This window comes from Oncorhynchus gorbuscha, linkage group LG25, assembly GCF_021184085.1.
Source record: "Oncorhynchus gorbuscha isolate QuinsamMale2020 ecotype Even-year linkage group LG25, OgorEven_v1.0, whole genome shotgun sequence".
Classification (NCBI taxonomy): Eukaryota; Metazoa; Chordata; class Actinopteri; order Salmoniformes; family Salmonidae; genus Oncorhynchus; species Oncorhynchus gorbuscha.
The window spans coordinates 3,727,683-3,748,536 of record NC_060197.1 but is presented as its reverse complement, the minus strand read 5'-3'; the positions used below and the strand labels follow the sequence as shown (position 1 = coordinate 3,748,536).

General features: G+C 41.8%; 1 protein-coding gene across 1 annotated transcript; it reads right to left on the bottom strand.

The window, feature by feature from the left end:
* Positions 1-2,046: 2,046 nt before the first annotated feature.
* LOC124014155 (sodium-coupled neutral amino acid transporter 2-like) lies at positions 2,047-13,400 on the bottom strand. The gene is made up of 15 exons (XM_046328905.1): positions 13,082-13,400; positions 11,755-11,880; positions 11,490-11,571; positions 11,262-11,377; positions 8,027-8,193; positions 7,670-7,745; positions 6,953-7,035; positions 6,586-6,644; positions 5,892-6,062; positions 5,633-5,712; positions 5,298-5,398; positions 4,354-4,478; positions 4,101-4,245; positions 3,894-3,991; positions 2,047-3,744 (listed from the first exon to the last, which is right to left on the bottom strand). The coding sequence occupies exons 2-15, from the start codon at positions 11,877-11,879 to the stop codon at positions 3,640-3,642; spliced, it is 1,533 nt and encodes a 510-aa protein (XP_046184861.1). The 5' UTR covers position 11,880; positions 13,082-13,400; the 3' UTR covers positions 2,047-3,639.
* Positions 13,401-20,854: the final 7,454 nt, after the last annotated feature.

Here is a 20,854-nt window from a genome sequence, read left to right as displayed (position 1 = left end):
GCTTTTCCACAGCACTTACTTTTTAATTTGCTGTATGTATTAAAAGGAAAGCCATACAAATCACACAATTGAAACCGTATAAAACCTTATGTTGATATAAAAAGTTATCAGTGTGATTGATTTTCACTGGTGTTAATGTCAAGTCACTGGTAACACCAGGGATGTAACACCGGTGACAAATCTGCTGACAAGATGGCATATCTAAAATGGGGGCCACAGTAGCTCAAACCACACTTCTTAAATTGTAAATAAATCACTTAAGAATATCACTTAATAATATGATTGGATCCCACCAGTTGTGTTTCCACCAAACGGATTCCTTGCTGATAAAAATCAGTGCGTGTTGACATAGTGTGCACAATTTATTTATTTTTTGCTTAAGTTTTCATGTACCGAATAAAAATGTACTGTTCAATGTGTTTCTATCCATTTTCATCTATACCAATAGTTTTTACACAAAAAGTGTTGCGTTAAATAGCAAATGTGCCTAGTCTGGTATTGGTGTAACCGATGTGAAATGGCTAGCTAGTTTGCGGTGTGCGCGGTAATAGCTTTTCAATCGGTGTCGTCCCTCGGATTTTGTGGAGCGATGGGTAACGATGCTTCGAGGGTGGCTATTGTCGATGTGTGCAGAGAGTCCCTGGTTCGAGCCCAGGTAGGGGCAATATTGTTACATTGGCACATGCCCTTTCGCTAAACAGCTCGCAGATACTGTGCGGGTAGGTTAGTCTACAATACATAGATAAACGCGATACTTTTTTATTTGTCAAACGGCAGTTCATCATGTCACCAGAATAAGACCCTCAATATTTATTGGAAAGGAGCGTCAAACCCCTACCGGTCCGTGTACTTTCACCACCCTGTAAAGTTTATCATAATTTATTTCATAGCGGGATGACTACTCATGTCATCGCGTGACTCCAGGTTGATTTCAATATATGTATTTTATTATAGATACCCATTCGCTGCTGCAGCAATATTAAGGGAATGTATATATACACACATTAATACACACACACACTACTACAACACGTCTACAATACAAAATCAATACGTAATGCGTGTAGAGTACTTGTGTTAGCGTGTGTGTGTATATGCTTGTGCCTGTGCCTATGCTTGTGTCTGTGCCTGTGTGTGTGTGTGTGTGGCTCTTCACAGTCCGCGCTGTTCCATAAAGTGTAGTTTAATCATATTTTTGTAAAATCAGATTATACTGCTTGCATGAGTTACTTGATGTGGAATAGAGTTCCATGTAGTTAGATCTCTCTCAACATTTATACAATTGCATCGAAACTTCCTGTTTCCATCACAGCTGTCGTGATTTTTTTTCATAGGGTGGATGGAAACGTGGTTAATGAGCACATTTGCATGAGTTGTGCTTTTATTTATTTCAGCAAGGCAGAGTAAAGATGTCTTACACATCTTTGGCTGTTCAAATCCAATCAACAGCACTACTTTTACATCATGTCTAGAATAAGGTTGTGTCTTCCTGTCACCTCATATTCATCATTTGATCCCAAATTGCTGGAGTAATACTTCACTGCCAAACACTGGTGGACTTATGATTCTGGACTATACATCTCATTCATGCCAACATTTGAAAAATGCATCATTTCCCACCACAATATTTAGACAATGTAATATTCTCTCCTGAAATTGTGTGTGTTTTTGTGCAGTTTATTCATCAAAATTGAGGGGGTTCCAGTTCTTTGTTTCAGGAGTTGCCATCACTTTCCCAACATATGGTGGGCTCCCTGCAAAACCACACCACAATCAGCTGGTCTGCAAAATAGAACTGACACAATAAAGACCCGACAATGTGTGGGATTATCTTTGACTTTATTTTGACAATAATTACATGATGTACATAGTGTTTCATTGAAACAAGAGTGTAACACTGGTGGGCGATGCGCTCTGCTCCTGAGGTCAAGAGATGGCTCACATACTCTCTAACCAAGACGTGCATAAAGCATGTGAGAAAAGGTTATCAGGGTCACAAATAGAACAAGTGTGAAGTGTGTTACACAAAGACCACTGCCACTATGCTTTGGTAGGTTCCACTTTAAACATGGTCTTTCAGAATTACAGCAAGTGGAAGAGGGAAAACTCTCTCACTATGGTTCCAGAAATGAAAGTGAACAGCTCCATACTGAATCATAGGGGGGGTAAATTGATAAAGACCAAATTCACCAGCTATTTTTACAGCTCTAGTTTTAGTGAAATGCCAATAGAAGGTTAAACAAAACAGAGCATATATACAGTAATTCAACTCATAGATATTTACACATATATGTACAATATATAAATATAGTAAAATAGATAAAATTACATTGATTTCATGTTCTTCCATAAATAATCGCAGGACAATAACAGTTTGGATGATGTGTGAGGTTAACATTGGAAGCAGTGAGCCACTCGCCTAGTGTTTGTGACGAGGCGACAAGCCAACTCTACACTATCCTTATCAATCATTTCGTTATTTTTTTGTAACTACGGTTATGTTTAATAAGGAGAAGCTGCCAACCGTTAGAAAAACACTGACATTTTGACAGATACACTGAGCAGCTCACACGACATTCCTCCGCCTTCCCTCAGTTCTGCATGGAAGCCATTATGTAACGTTGATGTGACGTTTGGTTATATGCGGTCTCAAAACAGTCAGAAAACAAACTATTTTTGCAAGTTAAACAGGTACATTACAACCACGCATGTGGTCAAATTCAAGATATTCTTCCTTAAAGAAAAAAAAGTGTAACGTCCCCCTCCCCTTAGCATCCGAGGGATTTGACAGGGAGCATGCCCCATCTACAAGCAGTAGTGTCATCGCTGTGCTAGATTTGAACAAGGTCTTCAATACATTATAATGCGTAATACATTTCTTTAAAAGAGATTTCTCAGAAGAGATCTTTTGCAACTTCCAGTGTGGGGTTTTGAGAAGGCAGGTTTCGTTGATACATACTAAGCATTTTACAAGTTAAGCCGACACCACTAGCTAGGTCACACAGCCTTGGTACAAATACTGATAAGCGGTCTAGTAGTCCGTGAACAGACAATTTCCTCACGAGTGTGCTGAACATGAAGTGCTTTTTAAATATATAAACACATATTACAAATACCTTTTTTGGCAATGTTTTAAAAAATAAGAAGTTGAACACTAAATTATTCGCCTCGAGTAGAGTCTGCTGTCACGTTCTTCACCTCTAATGAGTTCTGCGATTCCAGGATGTCCGCGGTTGCGTGCGGCCCTGGTTGAGAAAAGTTGTCGCCGTGCCCAAAAAGCTGAGCTCACACGCAGTACCTGAATATGAGCTGCAGTGGAACTCTACAACTACACCATCCCTGTTTGAGGCACCGTCAAATGTTTCAACTGTACCAGAATAACAAAAAAAGAGAAAACGTCCAAAACGGGAAACAAAACAAAGAAAGCACAACGAAAGGAAAAAGGATAATCACCACCTGTGTGGCTTAACTGCATACTGTACAAAGTTCAGTACATTCTCATTGGAATGGTATAGTCTCTTGCTTAGAGTTCAAAGCCGAACATTGTTGTATGTGAGGTCATTTTCTTCTTCTTGGGTAGCAGTCTTAGCGGTCAGATGTTTAGCGGCTGAACTAGGATACCCCGGTGGATGAGGTATCCTAGTGTCCGTCGGAGGCTTGTGAGGCGTTGTTGATCCAGTCAAGGGTGATGAGGGTCAAGCTGCCGATCATGACGAAGAAACCACTGCACAGGAAGATGGATGCCTGGAGAGAGAGGGAGGACGAGACCGTTGGGCCTTTAGCACAACAAGGCTTTCTTCTCCACTCTGATTGCTGCTTGCCAGGAGTCACAGACCACAACACCCACAAACACATCAATTCATGGATCAAAAAGGAGCAGGGTTTTTTCTTACCCCAATTTTCTGCACAGACTTCATGGGCTCTTTCTTGACCAGTTTGATATAGAAGGCAGAGGGCAGGATGAAGATCAACATGGCTGCCGCAGATGCACCTGAGGAGGAAGATGACAGTCTCAGTGGGGATGTTCACCTCTTTTCTTTCTCTGTTACAACTTCTAGATTCTGTGAACTGCACCTGACCAACTGAACACATTCACTCACCAATGAAGCCGAAGATGTCTCTGATGGTGGGGACGAAGATGACCAGACAATTTGTGCTGGCCAGCAGAACCACGGTGATGATTGTGTGGCGGATCCAGCTGAACTCCTTGGAGGCACACAGTAGCTGGTTGACCGACGTGCGGATCTACAGAGAGACAGAGACCAAGGTCAACATGGTGGCAATGCCAAACTTGACAATGGACGATGGACAGACAGACAAGCTGCCAGCCAGACAGATAGAAGTGAGGCTTACGGGAAACAGCACCACAGGGACAGTCAGGGTGACAGCTGTCAGCACGGCCAGACGAACGATGAGTAGGATCACGTCAGACTTGTAGACCTTGGAGTAGGTGTGCAGAAGTTCGGGCTCCACATTCACTGTAAAGCCAATCCAATACGGTCATTTAATTTATGCTTGTTTCCTTTCACTTATAAAGCCACATATTCAATTCATTTCCCTTATTTATTTATTTTACCTTTATTTAACCAGGCAAGTCAGTTAAGAACAAATTCTTATTTTCAATGACGGCCTAGGAACAGTGGGTTAACTGCCTGTTCAGGGGCAGAACGACAGATTTGTCAGCTCAGGGGTTTGAACTAGCAACCTTCCGGTTACTAGTCCAACGCTCTAACCACTAGGCTACCCTGCCGGCCCATGAGTCCACACCTTTCAGATATCCAGACATAGGGCCCATGTGTGACCAACTGGGTATCGAACCCTGGTCAGCAATGCTCTATAATAACCCCTACGGTCAACATTCTCTCATTTAGCTGTATTATTGGTGTTAGGTCAGAAATGTCTTTGTAACCTGCATGTTACATGTCCAGCCAAATCAAACTGAGATTGAGAGATCAATTGGAATACAGTTTAGATTATTCAAGGTTGTGCGTAATTTTCACACCCTAGTTCATTCATTTTCGTCATGTTGTCCTTGCTAACGAGGGCCATTGCGTAGCAATATTAGGGAAGTCTGGAACATGGCTGGACACCTGCTGCGATGTCCTTGCCATAACAAATATACAGGATCATTGGTGTATTGGACAGATGACTCTGTGTCTTGTTTTCTCATGGGGGACAGTATTTGCATAACAACTGGTTGTAATGAGCCCAAAACGGACTGTTTCCTGCTCAAACTAGTTTTGTATCTGACTGTTAAATGGATGAATATGTTTCTAAGAGGGGCGGGGGTGGCTCACCGTTGAAGGTCAGATATCCGAAGAGAGCAGCCAGCAGGTACATGATGAACATGGCCAGGAAAGACACGTTGGCCACGCCCTGCATCTTTCTACGGGAACGACTGGGAAAGAAGAGGAGGTTGAGAAAACACAGAACCACTGTTCTTTTCTCTTTCTTCCTTCACAAGTACTACAGCTATAAACTCTGTGTGTCTGTGTGTGTGTGTGTGTGTGTGTGTGTGTGTGTGTGTGTGTGTGTGTGTGTGTGTGTGTGTGTGTGTGTGTGTGTGTGTGTGTGTGTGTGTGTGTGTGTAGCCTTGACAACGTGGCAGCTGGGTAAACAGCGATAGACTCACTCTTTAAGCTCCTCGTACATGGGCAGGACGGCGGGGTGGCAGACAAAGGCGAACGTCAGGATAGGAACAGCATACACAGTCTGAAGGAGAGCGTTAGACAAGACCGTTAGACATTTGACACATGCACACAGACACAAAAAAAGCATTAGATCACACAAAAAACAAACCTAAAGACAAGTACGAAAGCACTTGGACATCCATTAAGTAGTTCTCTTTCTATTTATCGATTTACCACTCAACATATCTGTCCATTTCTCACCTGAGAGTTGAAGACAAAGTATTTGGGTGTGCAGACGTCCTCGTTGTAGACGACGGCGGTGGTGTTGAGGAAGCCCATTGTGTTGTTCAGGACCTTGCTAACCGTCTCGTTCAGTATCACGTCCATGTTAGGGACGTAAGGGCACGGTATCTGGAACTTCTTATAGATCACCTGGAAAAGAAACCAAGTCCATTTAGACTCCCATACAAAAGGTACAGACTATTGGCTACATACATTGCTAATTGCCAATATTATAACTACTACAGATTAAAACTCATTACTTTTAGAATGATTGCTCATGGTCCGTCTAGTGTGAGCAGGTCTGAATTGTAAACCAATGTGTCACAGTTATTCGGGTGTTCTATCTTAATTTGACCAGTTTCTCACTGCAGGAAAATAGTCCTGCAGCGACAGGAAATGTGAATTATTGTATGGATTATAATTAATGGAAATGTGGTTGATACATTTTAGTTAGGATAAATCAAGATTGACAGTATTATAGTGGAAATTACTAACTTTAGAAGCCGCTTTAAACCTTAAATACACTACAATTTGCATTTCCTACTGTGCAGGAACGTTATCTTCGATAACAGAGTTATAAAATTAAGATATCATATCTATAGGTGAGCCATTCACTACAATAACCTGAACTATAAAGACCATAACAGCAGAGTAGTTTAGGATGTTGACTCACCACAATCAGGAAGAACACCATGCAAAGCAGGGAGAAACCACTTGTGTAACCAAGGTAACCTGAAGTAAGGTAACAGAGAGAGAAAACTATTGAGTACTTCATATACTGTGGAAATGTAAGATAGGAAATATACTAACAACTGTGTAATATCCGTTATAACATATTAAAACTATATTACAATGAGTAAGAATGTACTCTAAGGCAATATATTAACTTTATCAGTCAAAAAGGAATCTAATGTAAACAAACTGTTCTGGCCTCTACTACACACATACGTTGCCACAGTGCGTCACCATCCCCTGCCCTTTCACAACATTTTACACAAGTGCTGCATTTTACCACACACACACACACTATTGTGTCTTACCAAGGTTCCTGAGAAGTGAGAGTGGCAGGATGATGACAACTGACACCAAGATCACAAGATAGTCCCCGTTCGCATACCACTCTCTGGAACGCACAGGAGAGACAAGAACACATCATACACTGTATACACATATCACCACACAGTTTAATATAATAACACACAGTTACACACACTTACACACATTCATATTCCCAACATTTATCTAGCTTTTGTGAAGAAATATGACCTATATCAAAGCTATTGTAGCGTTCGTTTCTCGTTTGACTGTTGTTGTAAATACAAACATGGCAGAATGTCTGCAATGCACACATAAATAGCAGCCTGCTCTTAGGGTGGTCTAGCTACATGCTGGCAACACTACATGAATGTTTGATGGGCCAGTTGGTTGGTCTGAATGAGCTCATCCAGAGGTCTGTCTCTGTGCAGCACTGGCTCTTCTAAAAGGACCCTTTGAACGGCTGCCGACAACACACCGTCCCTGCTCCCTCCTCTCCCTCTCTGCTGAGAGGGACAAAGAGGCCTCTTCACATCTTCCCAGCGCAGCACTCAAAAACAACCCGCCGCCATTTTGAATGACACCAAAGTCACTACTTCACCTCGAGGGTCGACCGCTCAAAAACAACCATGGGCCATTTGTCAAACCAAAGTAACAGCAGACTAAAAGACACACACACACACACCAACGCACACACAGAATCTAGAGACAAAGCTGCGTACCCGTTGGTAGCTCCCATGAAGGCTTGGATAACGATCGGCAGCTCGTACTTCACAATGTAGAGGTAGCTGGACATGGCTGCAAAGGTAAAAGCAAAGTCACGGTTAGTCAAAGTCATATTGTGAATCAGTGACTTTGCATCAAAACATGTCTTATTTTGTTCCAAAACAGACATCTCTGAGAATGTTCTAGTAGCACTAACCAAGGATGAATAGGCCTATTGGTTCGCAGAAGGGATGTTTGTTCCATTGGAAAGTCTATATTTATTGTAAACATTTACAGAACCATTTGGTTTATTTGGCTCAATGAGACTTTGATCTGTCTTCCTGAATGACCATTGAAGTGTCCTTAGTTCTCACCTCCAATGTTCTGCATGGTGATGGAGATGGATGCAGCCAGTTTCCCGGGCATGCCGAAGGCCTTGTAACCCAGCTGTTCATAGACCAGCGACCCTCCTTCATTGGCTGTCTTTAGAAGCAAGTGCACAGAGTACAGGGAGAAGATGGACACAGCCACCAGGAGAATTCTGTGGAGAGAAGAGGAACATTGTATCATGAGTAAAGGTACGGAACCAGGCCTGCAAGACTGGTAAGGACTATTATCGACTGGTATTAACCACACTGACACCTAGTAACACGGTTGACTACTGATAAGTGCACATTGGATAAGAACAAGCTTTGTTTCCGTTTGGTGCATTTCACCAGTCCCAATTCAAACACATTATTTTGACTTGATCTCCCAATGGTTCCATCTGAACGTGAAGACAAACCACACCAAATGTCAACGCAGGGCTTAAATTCACATGGAAAATGTGTTCTGACCATCGCAAGGACACATCTCATGTTGACCATGTTGAGGCTGGGGAAGTGGCATACAAGTGACCTTCTCTACTGTACTGTAGCACCCAAACACAGGGATCAATAGGTTCTGTCTGTGAGCTGATCTGCAAAGACCTTGTCATGGGGACAGTTTTGATGCAACACAGCTATGCACAATCCAGATACAGGGATGTGGATGGACAATGGGCTCCAGCTGAGCTAACACTGACTCACTGTATTAATAGTAGAAATTGTGCCACTGAGAAACATTCTCTAAGAGATATGAGCTAGGTTCACGTTATGAAGGCTTTGTGCAAATCATTTCACTCACACAACTTCAGAACCACAACACAGTGGTATAGAGGCGATTACTCAACTATATCCGAGCACAGCTCTGTCAACTCGGCTACTTCAAATCAAATGTATTTATAAAGCCCTTCTTACATCAGCTGATATCTCAGAGTGCTGTACAGAAACCCAGCCTAAAACCCCAAACAGCAAGCAATGCAGATATAGAAACACTGTGGCTAGGAAAAACTACCTAGAAAGGCCAGAACCTAGGAAGAAACCTAGAGAGAAACCAGACTATGAGGGGTGGCCAGTCCTCTTCTGGCTGTGCCGGGTGGAGATTATAACAGAACATGGCCAAGATTTACTTGTCACCATTTACACTTCTGCCCATAATAGTTTAGTCTACATCTCATCACGTCATATGCACTTCACTGACTCATCAAATATACCTTAGATGACCCCAAGGTAATTGTTTTCACTCTGTAAATACTGAATCTACCCAACAGTGAAGTGTTTGCAAGTCCCATGGTGTGGAAACCTTTTGCAAACAAAGATCTTTTTTAAACAGAGGCCTTTGTGAAAATACACAAAAGCTTTTATATCCTGAAGAAGGTATGTTACGGAAATGCACAAGCCAAATTAATAAAGTTATTTTCAGTATGGTTTATATATTTTACAGAATTTCTCCTACTTCACAAAGCTACACTACTAACTAATCAGAGGTATTATATTCATAATTCATATTCATAAGCTGTTGGAGCAAGTGGCCCTTCAAACTGGCTGCCCACTGGGCACAGAAGTCATTTCAACATCTAGTTTTGATTTACATTTGGTTGATTTGTCAACTAACGTGAAATCAACAAAAAAAATGACACCATGTCATTGGATTTAGGTTAAAGGTCGTTCGAAATGACGTGTAATGAGTGTAATGGCGAGAAGAAGAAGAGTCTACTGGAATGATCTCATGCGAGGCCCGTTTCCCGTACCTTACACCTTTATGTATCTCTGGCCCCCTCGCAGAAAGATTAGCGCTGCTAAGCGGCTTCCCCCCGGCTTTGAGTGACTGGCCCACATGAAAGGCCCTGATGCTAGTGCGCCACACACCCAACCCCAGCGCTCACACTCGTACGCCCACTGTTCGTAAACACTGGCCTGCGTGGCTACTAGCTACCGTGCCCCGTGGTAGCATAAGCTTTGATCTCTGTAGACTGTCTCACCAGCCTACTCGAACTCCCTTCAGGGTTATCCAATGCCCTGTCTTAGACAAGGACACATCTCCAGTAGACTGTGGAGAAATGCTGTGCTCAGGTTGTATGTACAGTATCTATGCCTCACATTGGTAGATATTGAGATGTGTGACCTTGTTCTGCTCTACCTGGTGGTATATCACACTGCCAAGTTTAGAATGTGCTGTATTGTCTCTGATATGACTGAGTGCATTCAGACTCAAGACAGTTCCACAAACTATCTTCCACACTAGCAACATACAGTGATATTCTATATTATATTCTATTCAATGTGATGTTGACTTACATTTTAGTTATTTAGCGGACGCTCTTATCCAAAGCGACTTACAGGAGCAATTAGGGTTATTTGTCTTGCTCAAGAGCACGTCGACAGATTTTTCACCCAGGGACTCGAACAAGCACACTTTGGGTTATTGGCCCAACCCGCTAGGTTACCTGCCACTCCTAATTCCTACTACCTAATTCCCAGATTCATAAAGCTGAGCCCCATTTCAATTGTGGAAGTGTGTTTTCATTCCAATTATTTATATATACACTAGTTGACTGACTGTTTTGAAGCCACTGCGCCTTCATCTTGGCACCACCCTCCACCATTGTAAAAAATATTTTGGTAGCTATAAAATAAAAATGTATTAATGTGTACATTTGTTTTTGCCACATTTATTAGTTTACTGACACCAAAATGCATAATTGAAATGTGAGCTAAACGTAAAAAATAAAAATTCTTTACAATGTGTTTCCATAAAGTATAATTTTTTGAAAGTACTAATGTTACTGTACCCACTACAACAACAAAATACTTAAATACATGTAATTTTGCGCTTGAAAATGTGTATTAAAATACTACAGAATTCCATTCATTCCTATAGAGGACTACTCCTTCTGGGGAGTGCCGATATGACCGACCGGTGGCTTCAGCAATCCTGGGATATATCATTGGTGTTGACCTCTTTAAAACAGACACCACTATCTCTTCGTCACACCTTGCAAGCTGCGGACATTGCCATTGGATGACACAGTGTGAACATTCTGATTGAACCCGCAGTGCAGTTTTCCTTCATTAATCAAATTTATTTATAAAGCCCTTTTTACACCAGCAGCTGTCACTAACTGCTTATACAGAAACCCAGCCTAAAACCCCAAACAGCAAGCAATGCAGATGTAGAAATAATCTGCAATTGATTTCAATGAAACCCGAGTCTGACACTGGCATACAGGAACACTAGAACAGTACTCACACAAAGAGTGCAATGCCAGTGTTGGCCATGGCATAGGAGAGACCAAGGATGCCACTGCCCATAATAGCATTGCCCAGGTTGAAGACTGACATTCCAAAAGAGGCGGTGCCCGGATGCTGTTGAGAATAAAGTCAAATATACCCAGTTAGAAAAAAAAACTCAAGTAAATGCACAGTAAACCATAAGGCTCAACTTGGGTAACCTATATGTTATCAGGACAGCACTTACATAATCTGTTTCATACTTCTTCTTGTCCAGGTGGTAGTCTGGAAGGAAGTTTTGACTCTCTGCATCCATATCGGGATATTGACTGGAAATCAAACACGCATAAAGCATTTATTTAATGGATTAATCCCATTCCAATTCAGCCGTTAAAACCAACATAATACAAGTCCTACAAAAATAAGCAAGTTGATGACATTTCTGTGGTTAGAAACACAGGCATAAGTCTACTGCAGAGCATCTTCAGACCCAGCAGGCTGCAGTGCCTCACCTGTCAATGGGAACCTTCTTGGTGGGACAGGAACTGTATTCATGACTATTGGAACTGACACTGCTATCCTCATCCGGGGAAATGTTGAAGCGGCTCATCTCTGTTTTTGCAGTGGCCTGTTTCATGCTATAAAAATAAACAAACGGAAAACCTTGAATCGATGTGTTTATTTGTGAACTTCTTGCCTGTGCCATTCCAACTCTCTTCTTTCATATGACCGTGAGTTCTACCAGGGACGTTGAATAATCAATATTAGAAAGGGAGAGCCTAGGCTACTCAATGCGCTGCAGCTACCTCATAAATCTGAAGTCATGTGACCAGACGAAGGGGGGTTGACTCATCCCGGGAGCCAGTGGAAAAATACCAGCCGCCCGGCACCCGCGTCTATCCACATCAGCGCAGCGTCACATTCCCAATATGAATGACAAAAGCATGGCGCAAGTCTTCTGATCTCCAATTTCAACGTGTTAAACAAGGACATTGTAATAGGCCGATAAATGTAACTAACAAATCCCGTTTATTTAAACAGAATGTGAGATCATGTTATTAGTTTAGGGTTTTAAATGATAGAGCACAGCCTAATCTAAAACATTATAGGCATGGGACTGTTAAATAATTAGATTTTGGGCTCCATTTAATAAGATTTCTTCCATGACTGACTGATGGAAACAAAAGGCACGTGCTTGTCTATTATGGGCATGGCACCATTTTGCGCAGAGCTGTAGTCCTATATCTCTTTTAGATATCCTCAGCAGTAGCTTACAGGCATTCATTTGGGTTGCATCATTTCTTGGACATTGATGTCTTTTATTTACAAATATCCTAAATAAGGGAAAGACTCAACCATCAAATCCATTACATTCCTTTCTTGGTTACCGCCCCGACATTCCTCTGTAAATAATATAGCCCACTAGCCTACAGCTTCAGTGCTATTTATTTATCTCCTTGTGAGTCTGGCCCATTGCGCTGTGTAGCCTAGGCCTATAGCATAGCATCATAAATATTATAAAGAATACAGAAACAACACATCTATAACCTAATAAATCTGATATTTGCGCCTAATTGATCTTGGCTAATTGACTAGGGAAATAACCTGCAAGAGATGAAATACATCGGCCCTCTATTTCAATACACAATATATAGGCTAATTATTTAACCTATTTTCCAATAGAATAGACTTGATTATTAACAATACATCCATTTACTAGGCCTATAGAATTGTAAATTACAATGTATAGTTTATAGAGAATTACAAGTTAATTAGCCTACACCCGGTAACCCAGCATATTTCCCGCAAGACAGTAAAAGATGCGGCGCAGAATCTTACCTTTGAGAAAACGAATAAAATCCCTATGAAAAAGTAGCGATCCTTTTCAATTTTAATTTGAAACAATTCCTTCACCGTTGAATGTCTCCAATATTCTACTAGAAACTATTTATCCTTGAAGTTTTATTCAGTAACAATAAATGTATCTAAGATACAATTAAATTGTCCCAATTAAATAGGAAAATAACTTACAATGTGGATACAATTGTATAAGAATAGCTTAAAAGATCAATTTTAAGATGTTATATAAATCAAATTGCCAACGATGTGATACGCAACTTGAATTTACGTTGTTCTAAACGAGGTGGGGTTTGTCTGCACCTTTATATCTATCCAGCGTTGCATCAGCCCGAGGAGGAAGGGGAGTGGCTTTTTGGCTTGGCGACAGGCATAGACTTCACACACGCCAGAATGAATGACGCGGTTTGTGTACAAACACACGGTCCAGTAAAGGGGATGGTTCTGAATGCCCTTCACAATGTGCATTCGACTATCTTGATTTCTGCTCATGGAAAAAGTTGAATTCAGATCATGTATTTGGATCACTGTGTCCTCGTTAGTTTTTCGTTGTGTGTTGCACTGAGAAGATAATAAATAGCCTAGACAATAGTCTATACTTTAAACTATAGCCAATAGTAGTCTAGGCCTACATTCCTTTGGTTTAACCCACCCCGATAATTAGGCCATGGCTCCTTTTCTGGACAGTTTTTACTTGGTTCCCGGACATGAAATTGACCAGACGATTAACTGATGAGAAAGCACGAGATTGTGTGTCAGTAGAATTTAAAATGCGACCAACGCTTCAAAGAAGACCTCCCAGTATCAAGAAGATTAACGTACGCAAACGAATCATGTGACGACGGTTCAGTGAGCGCGCCAGGAATCCGTGTCATCCCAATCCCCTTGTCATGAAGTGACTCCCTCACATCGGCTTTAGGTTCACACTCGGCTCCTTTGCGAGTCTAAGCAGCGCGTTGGTTCTCTCACCCATGCTGTTAAAGTTATGTTTACACACTCTTTCTAAGCACACTAAGCTACCCCCTACTTCACACACAGGCTCTGACTCCCTGTTATGGTTACCTGTGTCTCACACACACACACACACACACACACACACACACACACACACACACACACACACACACACACACACACACACACACACGCACACGCACACGCACACACACGCACACACACACACACACACACACACACACACACACACACACACACACACACACACACACACACACACACACACACAGCTGTTTCTTCATTGTAGCCCATACATGTTAGGCCATTACACATGTATTAGGCTATCACTTTATTATTGTCCGTAGCAGGGTCAATGTTCCTCAGTATGCTACACATTTTAGATTGATTCAGCTGGGGTGTCTGACATTTTCGGTGAAATCACACAGTTTCGTAACAGAGACCCCGTTTCCATTCATTATGCAACCATATTAGCAGCAGTCTTTATGTCTAGCCTTCTGGTCTTTACTTTGGCTTCATGAACTTGTGACACAAATACAAATGAACCCATGGCACTGTTAGAAAATAAGGATCTCTGAGAACAAGTTTGCAGATGAACAAAGTTAATGTTGTTTGGTGGTATGAGACCAGTTGGACCTCAGTGGTTAGGGTTAGTTGCTTATTCAGGAGATATTACTGTTAAAGGACCACTCGTCTACAACGTCCACTATTCGTGCCAGGTTCATTTCCATGTGATAGTAGAACGGTATACAATGTAAAACATACTAACCCTGTATACGTATGAACAGCCTCCCAGCCTATAGACCAAAACGTAGCAACACAGATGTACACACTACACACACACACACACACACACACACACACACACACACACACACACACACACACACACACACACACACACACACACACACACACACACACACACACACACACACACACACACACACACACACACACACACACACACACACACACACACACACATTATTCCCCTCTCAGTCACACATGAGTTAGTTTGTGTATAGGTCTGTGGGAGCCATTGTTTGGGGCTTTAGAGTGACCCTGCCAAACTAAGACGGATCAGGAAAGTGGAGCAGGGCCTGGATTTTGGCCGATTCCCCAGCCTCGCCATGGCCCCATGCTACATTAACGCATAATTTAAGCTGACGCGTCCAGACACAGGCCGTGGGGTAGGCACCTCAGGAGTGGAAATGATCTTAAATGAACATAACTTTTGACTGATATACGAGAGTGTGAAGCCTAAATGTTGTCAATGTCTGTCTATGGATTTGGATGGAATGCATCCAATTATGTATTTCTATAGGACAATGTAGTATAAACAATTGTTTGGTTTATCACCTGTGTACCCTGTTACTGTCCCAAATACCTGTATGAGTAGCTTAAAGCATTTCTACCACCTTAATTAAAATGCTGCTGAGTAATCTAGTTCAGTGGTGTGCTAATAAATCAATAGCCTACTGTCAGCTGATTGGCTGCAAGAGGTGAGAGATATTTTATTTATCAACCATTTCCTGTTCACATTCTCGGAAAATAAGTGACTAACTTGAAAGTAAAGCAACAAAAAGGCATAGCAAAGGAGATCTACTTTTAGACTGTGCCTCTTTGTCTCTGATATACATATATATATATATCAGAGACAAAGAGGCACATCCTTTTTCAGGACCCTGTCATTCAAAGATAATTTGTAAAAATCCAAATAACTTCACAGATCTTCATTGTAAAGGGTTTAAACACTGTTTCCCATGCTTGTTCAATGAACCATAAACAATTAATGAACATGCACCTGTGGAACGGTTGTTAAGACACTAACAGCTTACAGATGGTAGGCAATTAAGGTCACAGTTATGAAAACTTAGGACACTAGAGATGCCTTTCTACTGACTCTGAGAAACACCAAAAGAAAGAAAGATGTGGCCAGGGCAATAAATTGCAATATCCGTACTGTGAGACATCTAAGACAGATCTACAGGGAGACAGGATGGACAGCTGATCATCCTCGCAGTGGCAGAACAAGTGCAACAACAACTGCACAGGATCGGTACATTCGAACATCATACCTGCAGGTCAGCTACAGGATGGCAACAACAACTGCCCGAGTTACACCAGGAACACACAATCCCTCCAGCAGTGCTCAGACTGTCCACAATAGGCTGAGAGAGGCTGGACTGAGGACTTGTAGGCCTGTTGTAAGGCAGGTCCCCACCAGACATCACCGGCAACAACATCGCCTACGGGCACAAACCCACCGTCGCTGGACCAGACAGGACTGGAAAAAGTGCTCTTCCCTGACGAGTTGCAGTTTTGACTCACCAGGGGTGACGGTCGGATTCGCGTTTATCGTCGAAGGAATTACACGGAGGCCTGTACTCTGGAGTGGGATCGATTTGGAGGTGGAGGATCCATCATGGTCTGGGGCGGTGTGTCACAGCATCATCGGACTGAGCTTGTTGTCATTGCAGGCAATCTCAACGCTGTGCATTACAGGGAAGACATCCTCCTCCCTCATGTGGTACCCTTCCCGCAGGCTCAACATGACATGACCCTCCAGCATGACAATGCCACTAGCCATACTGCTTGTTCTGTGCGTGATTTCCTGCAAGACAGGAATGTCAGTGTTCTGCCATGGCCAGCGAAGAGCCCGGATCTCAATCCCATTGAGCACGTCTTGGGACCCGTTGGATCGGAGGGTGAGAACTAGGGCCATTCCCCCCAGAAATGTCTGGAAACCTGCAGGTGCCTTGGTGGAAGAGTGGGGTAACATCTCACAGCAAGAACTGGCAAATCTGGTGCAGTCCATGAGGAGGAGATGCACTGCAGTACTTAATGCACCTGGTGGCCACACCAGATACTAACTGTTACTTTTGATTTTGATCCTCCCCTTGTTCAGGGACACATTATTCAATTTCTGTTAGTCACATGTCTGTGGAACTTGTTCAGTTTATGTCTCAGTTGTTGAATCGTATGTTCATGCAAATATTTACACATGTTAAGTTTGCTGAAAATAAACGCAGTTGACAGTGAGAGGACGTTTCTTTTTTGGCTGAGTTTATATGTATATGTATAGTACCAGTGAAAAGTTTTGGACACACCTACTAATTCAAGGCTTTTAAACTTTTTAAAACTATTTTCTACATTGTAGAATAATAGTGAATACATCAAAACTATGAAAATACACATGGAATCATATAGTAACCAAAAAAGTGTTCAACAAATCAAAATATATTTTAGATTTTAGATTCTTCAAAGTAGACACCCTTTGCCTTGATGATAGCTTTGCACACGCTTGGAATTCTCTCAATCAGCTTCCTCTGGAATGCTTTTCCAACAGTCTTGAAGGAGTTCCCACATTTGCTGAGCACTTGTTGGCTGCTTTTCCTTCACCCTACGGTCCAACTCATCCCAAACCATCTCAATTGCATTTGGGGTCGGGTGATTGTGGAGGCCAGGTCATCTGATGTAGCACTCCATCACTCTCCTTCTTGGTTAAATAGACCTTACACAGCGTGGAAGTGTGTTGGGTCATCGTCCTGTTGAAAAACAAATGATAGTCCCACAAAGTGCAAACCAGATGGGATGGCGTATTACTGCAGAATGCTGTGGTAGCCATGCAGGTTGATTTAATTTGACATGCGGCTCTCATCCGTTCACCTATTCTGCGTCTCACAAAGATACGCCGGTTGGAACCCAAAATCTCCAATTTGGACTCATCAGACCAAAAGGACAGATTTCCACCGGTCTAATGTCCATTGCTTGTGTTTCTTAGCGCAAGCAAGTCTCTTCTTATTATTGGTGTCTTTTTTGTTGTTGTTGAATTTTACCCCCTTTTCGTGGTATCAAGTTGTTAGTAGTTACTATCTTGTCTCATCGCTACAACGTACGTGCTCGGGAGAGACGAAGGTCGAAAGCCATGCTTCCTCCGAAACACAACCTAACCAAGTTGCACTGCTTCTTTAACACAGCACGCATCCAATCCAGAAGCCAGCTGTGCACCTGGTGACCTGATTAGTGTGCACTGCACCCGGCCCACCACAGGAGTCATGGTGCACTATGAGACAAGGATATCCCTACCGGCCAAACCCTCCCTAACCCGGACGGCGCTAGGCCAATTATGCGTCGCCCCACGGACCTCCTGGTCGCGACAGAGCCAGGGCGCAAACCCAGAGTCTCTGGTGACACAGCTAGCACGGCAATGCAGTGCCCTAGACCACTGCGCCACCCGGGAGGCCCATTTTTGGTGTCTTTTAATAGTGGTTTCTTTGCAGCAATTCAACCATGAAGCTCTGATTCACGCAGTCTCCTCTGAACAGTTGATGTTGAGATGTGTCTGTTACTTGAACTCTGTGAAGATTTTATTTGGGCTGCAGAGGTAACTCTGGGTCTTCCTTTTCTTTGGCGGTCCTTATGAGAGCCAGTTTCATCATAGCGCTTGATGGTTTTTGCGACTGCACTTGAAGAATCTTTTAAAGTTATTGAAATCTTCCACATTAACTTCTTTGGGACTGGGGGGGCAGTATTGAGTAGCTTGGATAAAAAAGGTGCCCAGAGTACACTGCCTGCTACTCAGGCTTAAAAGCTAGAATATGCATATTATTAGTACATTTAGATAGAAAATACTCGGAAGTTTCTAAAACTGTTTGAATGATGTCTGTGAGTATAACATAACTTATATGGCAGGCAAAAACCTGAGAAAAAATCCAACCAGGAAGTGGGTAATCTGAGGTTTTTAGTTTTTCAAGTCATTGTCTATTGAATTTACAGTGTCTATGGGGTCATATTGCAATTCCTAAGGCTTCCACTAGATGTCAACAGTCTTTAGAACCTTGTTTGATGCTTCTACTGTTAAGGAGGGGGGAATGAGAGCTGTTTGAGTCAGGGGTCTGGCAGAGTGCCATTAGCTCAGTCTCGCCTGCTCCCGTGAGCGTTAGCTGCGTTCCATTGCATTTCTACAGACAACGGAATTCTCCGGTTGAAACATTATTGAAGATTTATGATAAAAACATCCTAAAGATTGTCTTTCGCCTGGACTTGCCCGCGCCTCCTGAGTTTAGATTTGTGTACTAAACGCGCAAACAAAAAGGAGGTATTTGGACATAAATTATGGACTTTATTGAACAAAACAAATATTTATTGTGGAACTGGGATTCCTGGGAGTACATTCTGATGAAGATTATCAAAGGTAAGTGAATATTTATAATGCTATTTCTGACTTCTGTTGACTCCACAACATGGTGTGCTTTTTCAGTAAAGTTATTTTGAAATCTGACACAGAGGTTGCATTAAGGAGAAGTGGATGAAAAATTCCATGCATAACACTTGTATCTTTTAGCAATGTTTATTTTGAGTATTTCTGTAAATTGATGTGGCTCTCTGCAAAATCACCGGATGTTTTGGAACTACTGAACGTAAAGCACCAATGTAAACTGAGATCTTTGGATATAAATATGAACTTTATTGAACAAAACATACATGTATTGTGTAACATGAAGTCCTATGAGTGTCATCTGATGAAGATCATCAAAGGTTAGTGATACATTTTATCTCTATTTCTGCTTTTTGTGACTCCTCTCTTTGGCTGGAAAAATAGCTGTGTTTTTCTGTGACTAGGTGCTGACCTAACATAATCGTTTGGTGTGCTTTCGTCGTAAAGCCTTTTTGAAATCAGACACTGGCTGGATTTACAACAAGATTATCTTTAAAATGGTGTAAAATACTTGAGGAATTTTGTTGTTTTGAATTTGGCGCCCTGTAATTTCACTGGCTGTTGGCGAAGTGGGACGCTCCGTCCCGAATATCCCAGAGAGGTTAACTGACCTTCATGTCTTAAAGTAATGATGGACTGTCGTTTCTCTTTGCTTATTTGAGCTGTTCTTGACATAATATGGACTTGGTCTTTTACCACATAGGGCTTTCTTCTGTATACAACCTTTTCGCAATACAACTGATTTGCTCAAATGCATTATGAAGGAAAGAAATTCCACAAATTAACTTTTAACAAGGGACACCTGTTAATTGAAATGCATTTCAGGTGACTACCTCATGAAGCTGGTTGAGAGAATGCCAAGAGTGTGCAAAGCTGTCATCAAGGCAAAGGGTGGCTACTTTGAAGAATCTCAAATATAAAATATATTTTATAACACTTTTTTTGGTTACTAAGTGGTATTTCATAGTTTTGATGTCGTCACTATTATTCTAAAATGTAGGAAAATAGCAAAAACGAAAGAAAAACCTTTAATTAGTAGGTGTGTATAGGTAGGTACTGTATATATATATATTTTGTAATAATATGGGTTCATATGAATTATTACACATTAATATCATATAAATAAAACTGAAACTGTTAAAAGTATCTGCATGAAGTGCAAATATAGTATATTACTGTAAGAGATGCTTTTGGTTTAATTCCACTCAGGAACATATTAGTGCCTGCTTGCAAGCTGAAAATCTTTGCCTGTGCATGTTCAGTCTACCTGCCCCTCCCCCAGGCTACTGTACCGATGTTACAGCTTGATTCAGAAGATAGGCAAAGTGATTTTTTATTAGCAAGAGAAGAATGAATGTACTTTTCAGTGCTAGTTAAGGATACTATAGGCCTAGTCATCACGTTTCACATAGGATTGATTAACAACAAAAAGGTAAGACGTGTTTTTAATTATGCTGCTGCTCTGCACACACAAGCTTGTTAGCTAGCTAGATCAAATGACATTCAATGACCCTCCATAAAATCAGCTCCTCCCAGGTATAATTCTGTGGACCTAA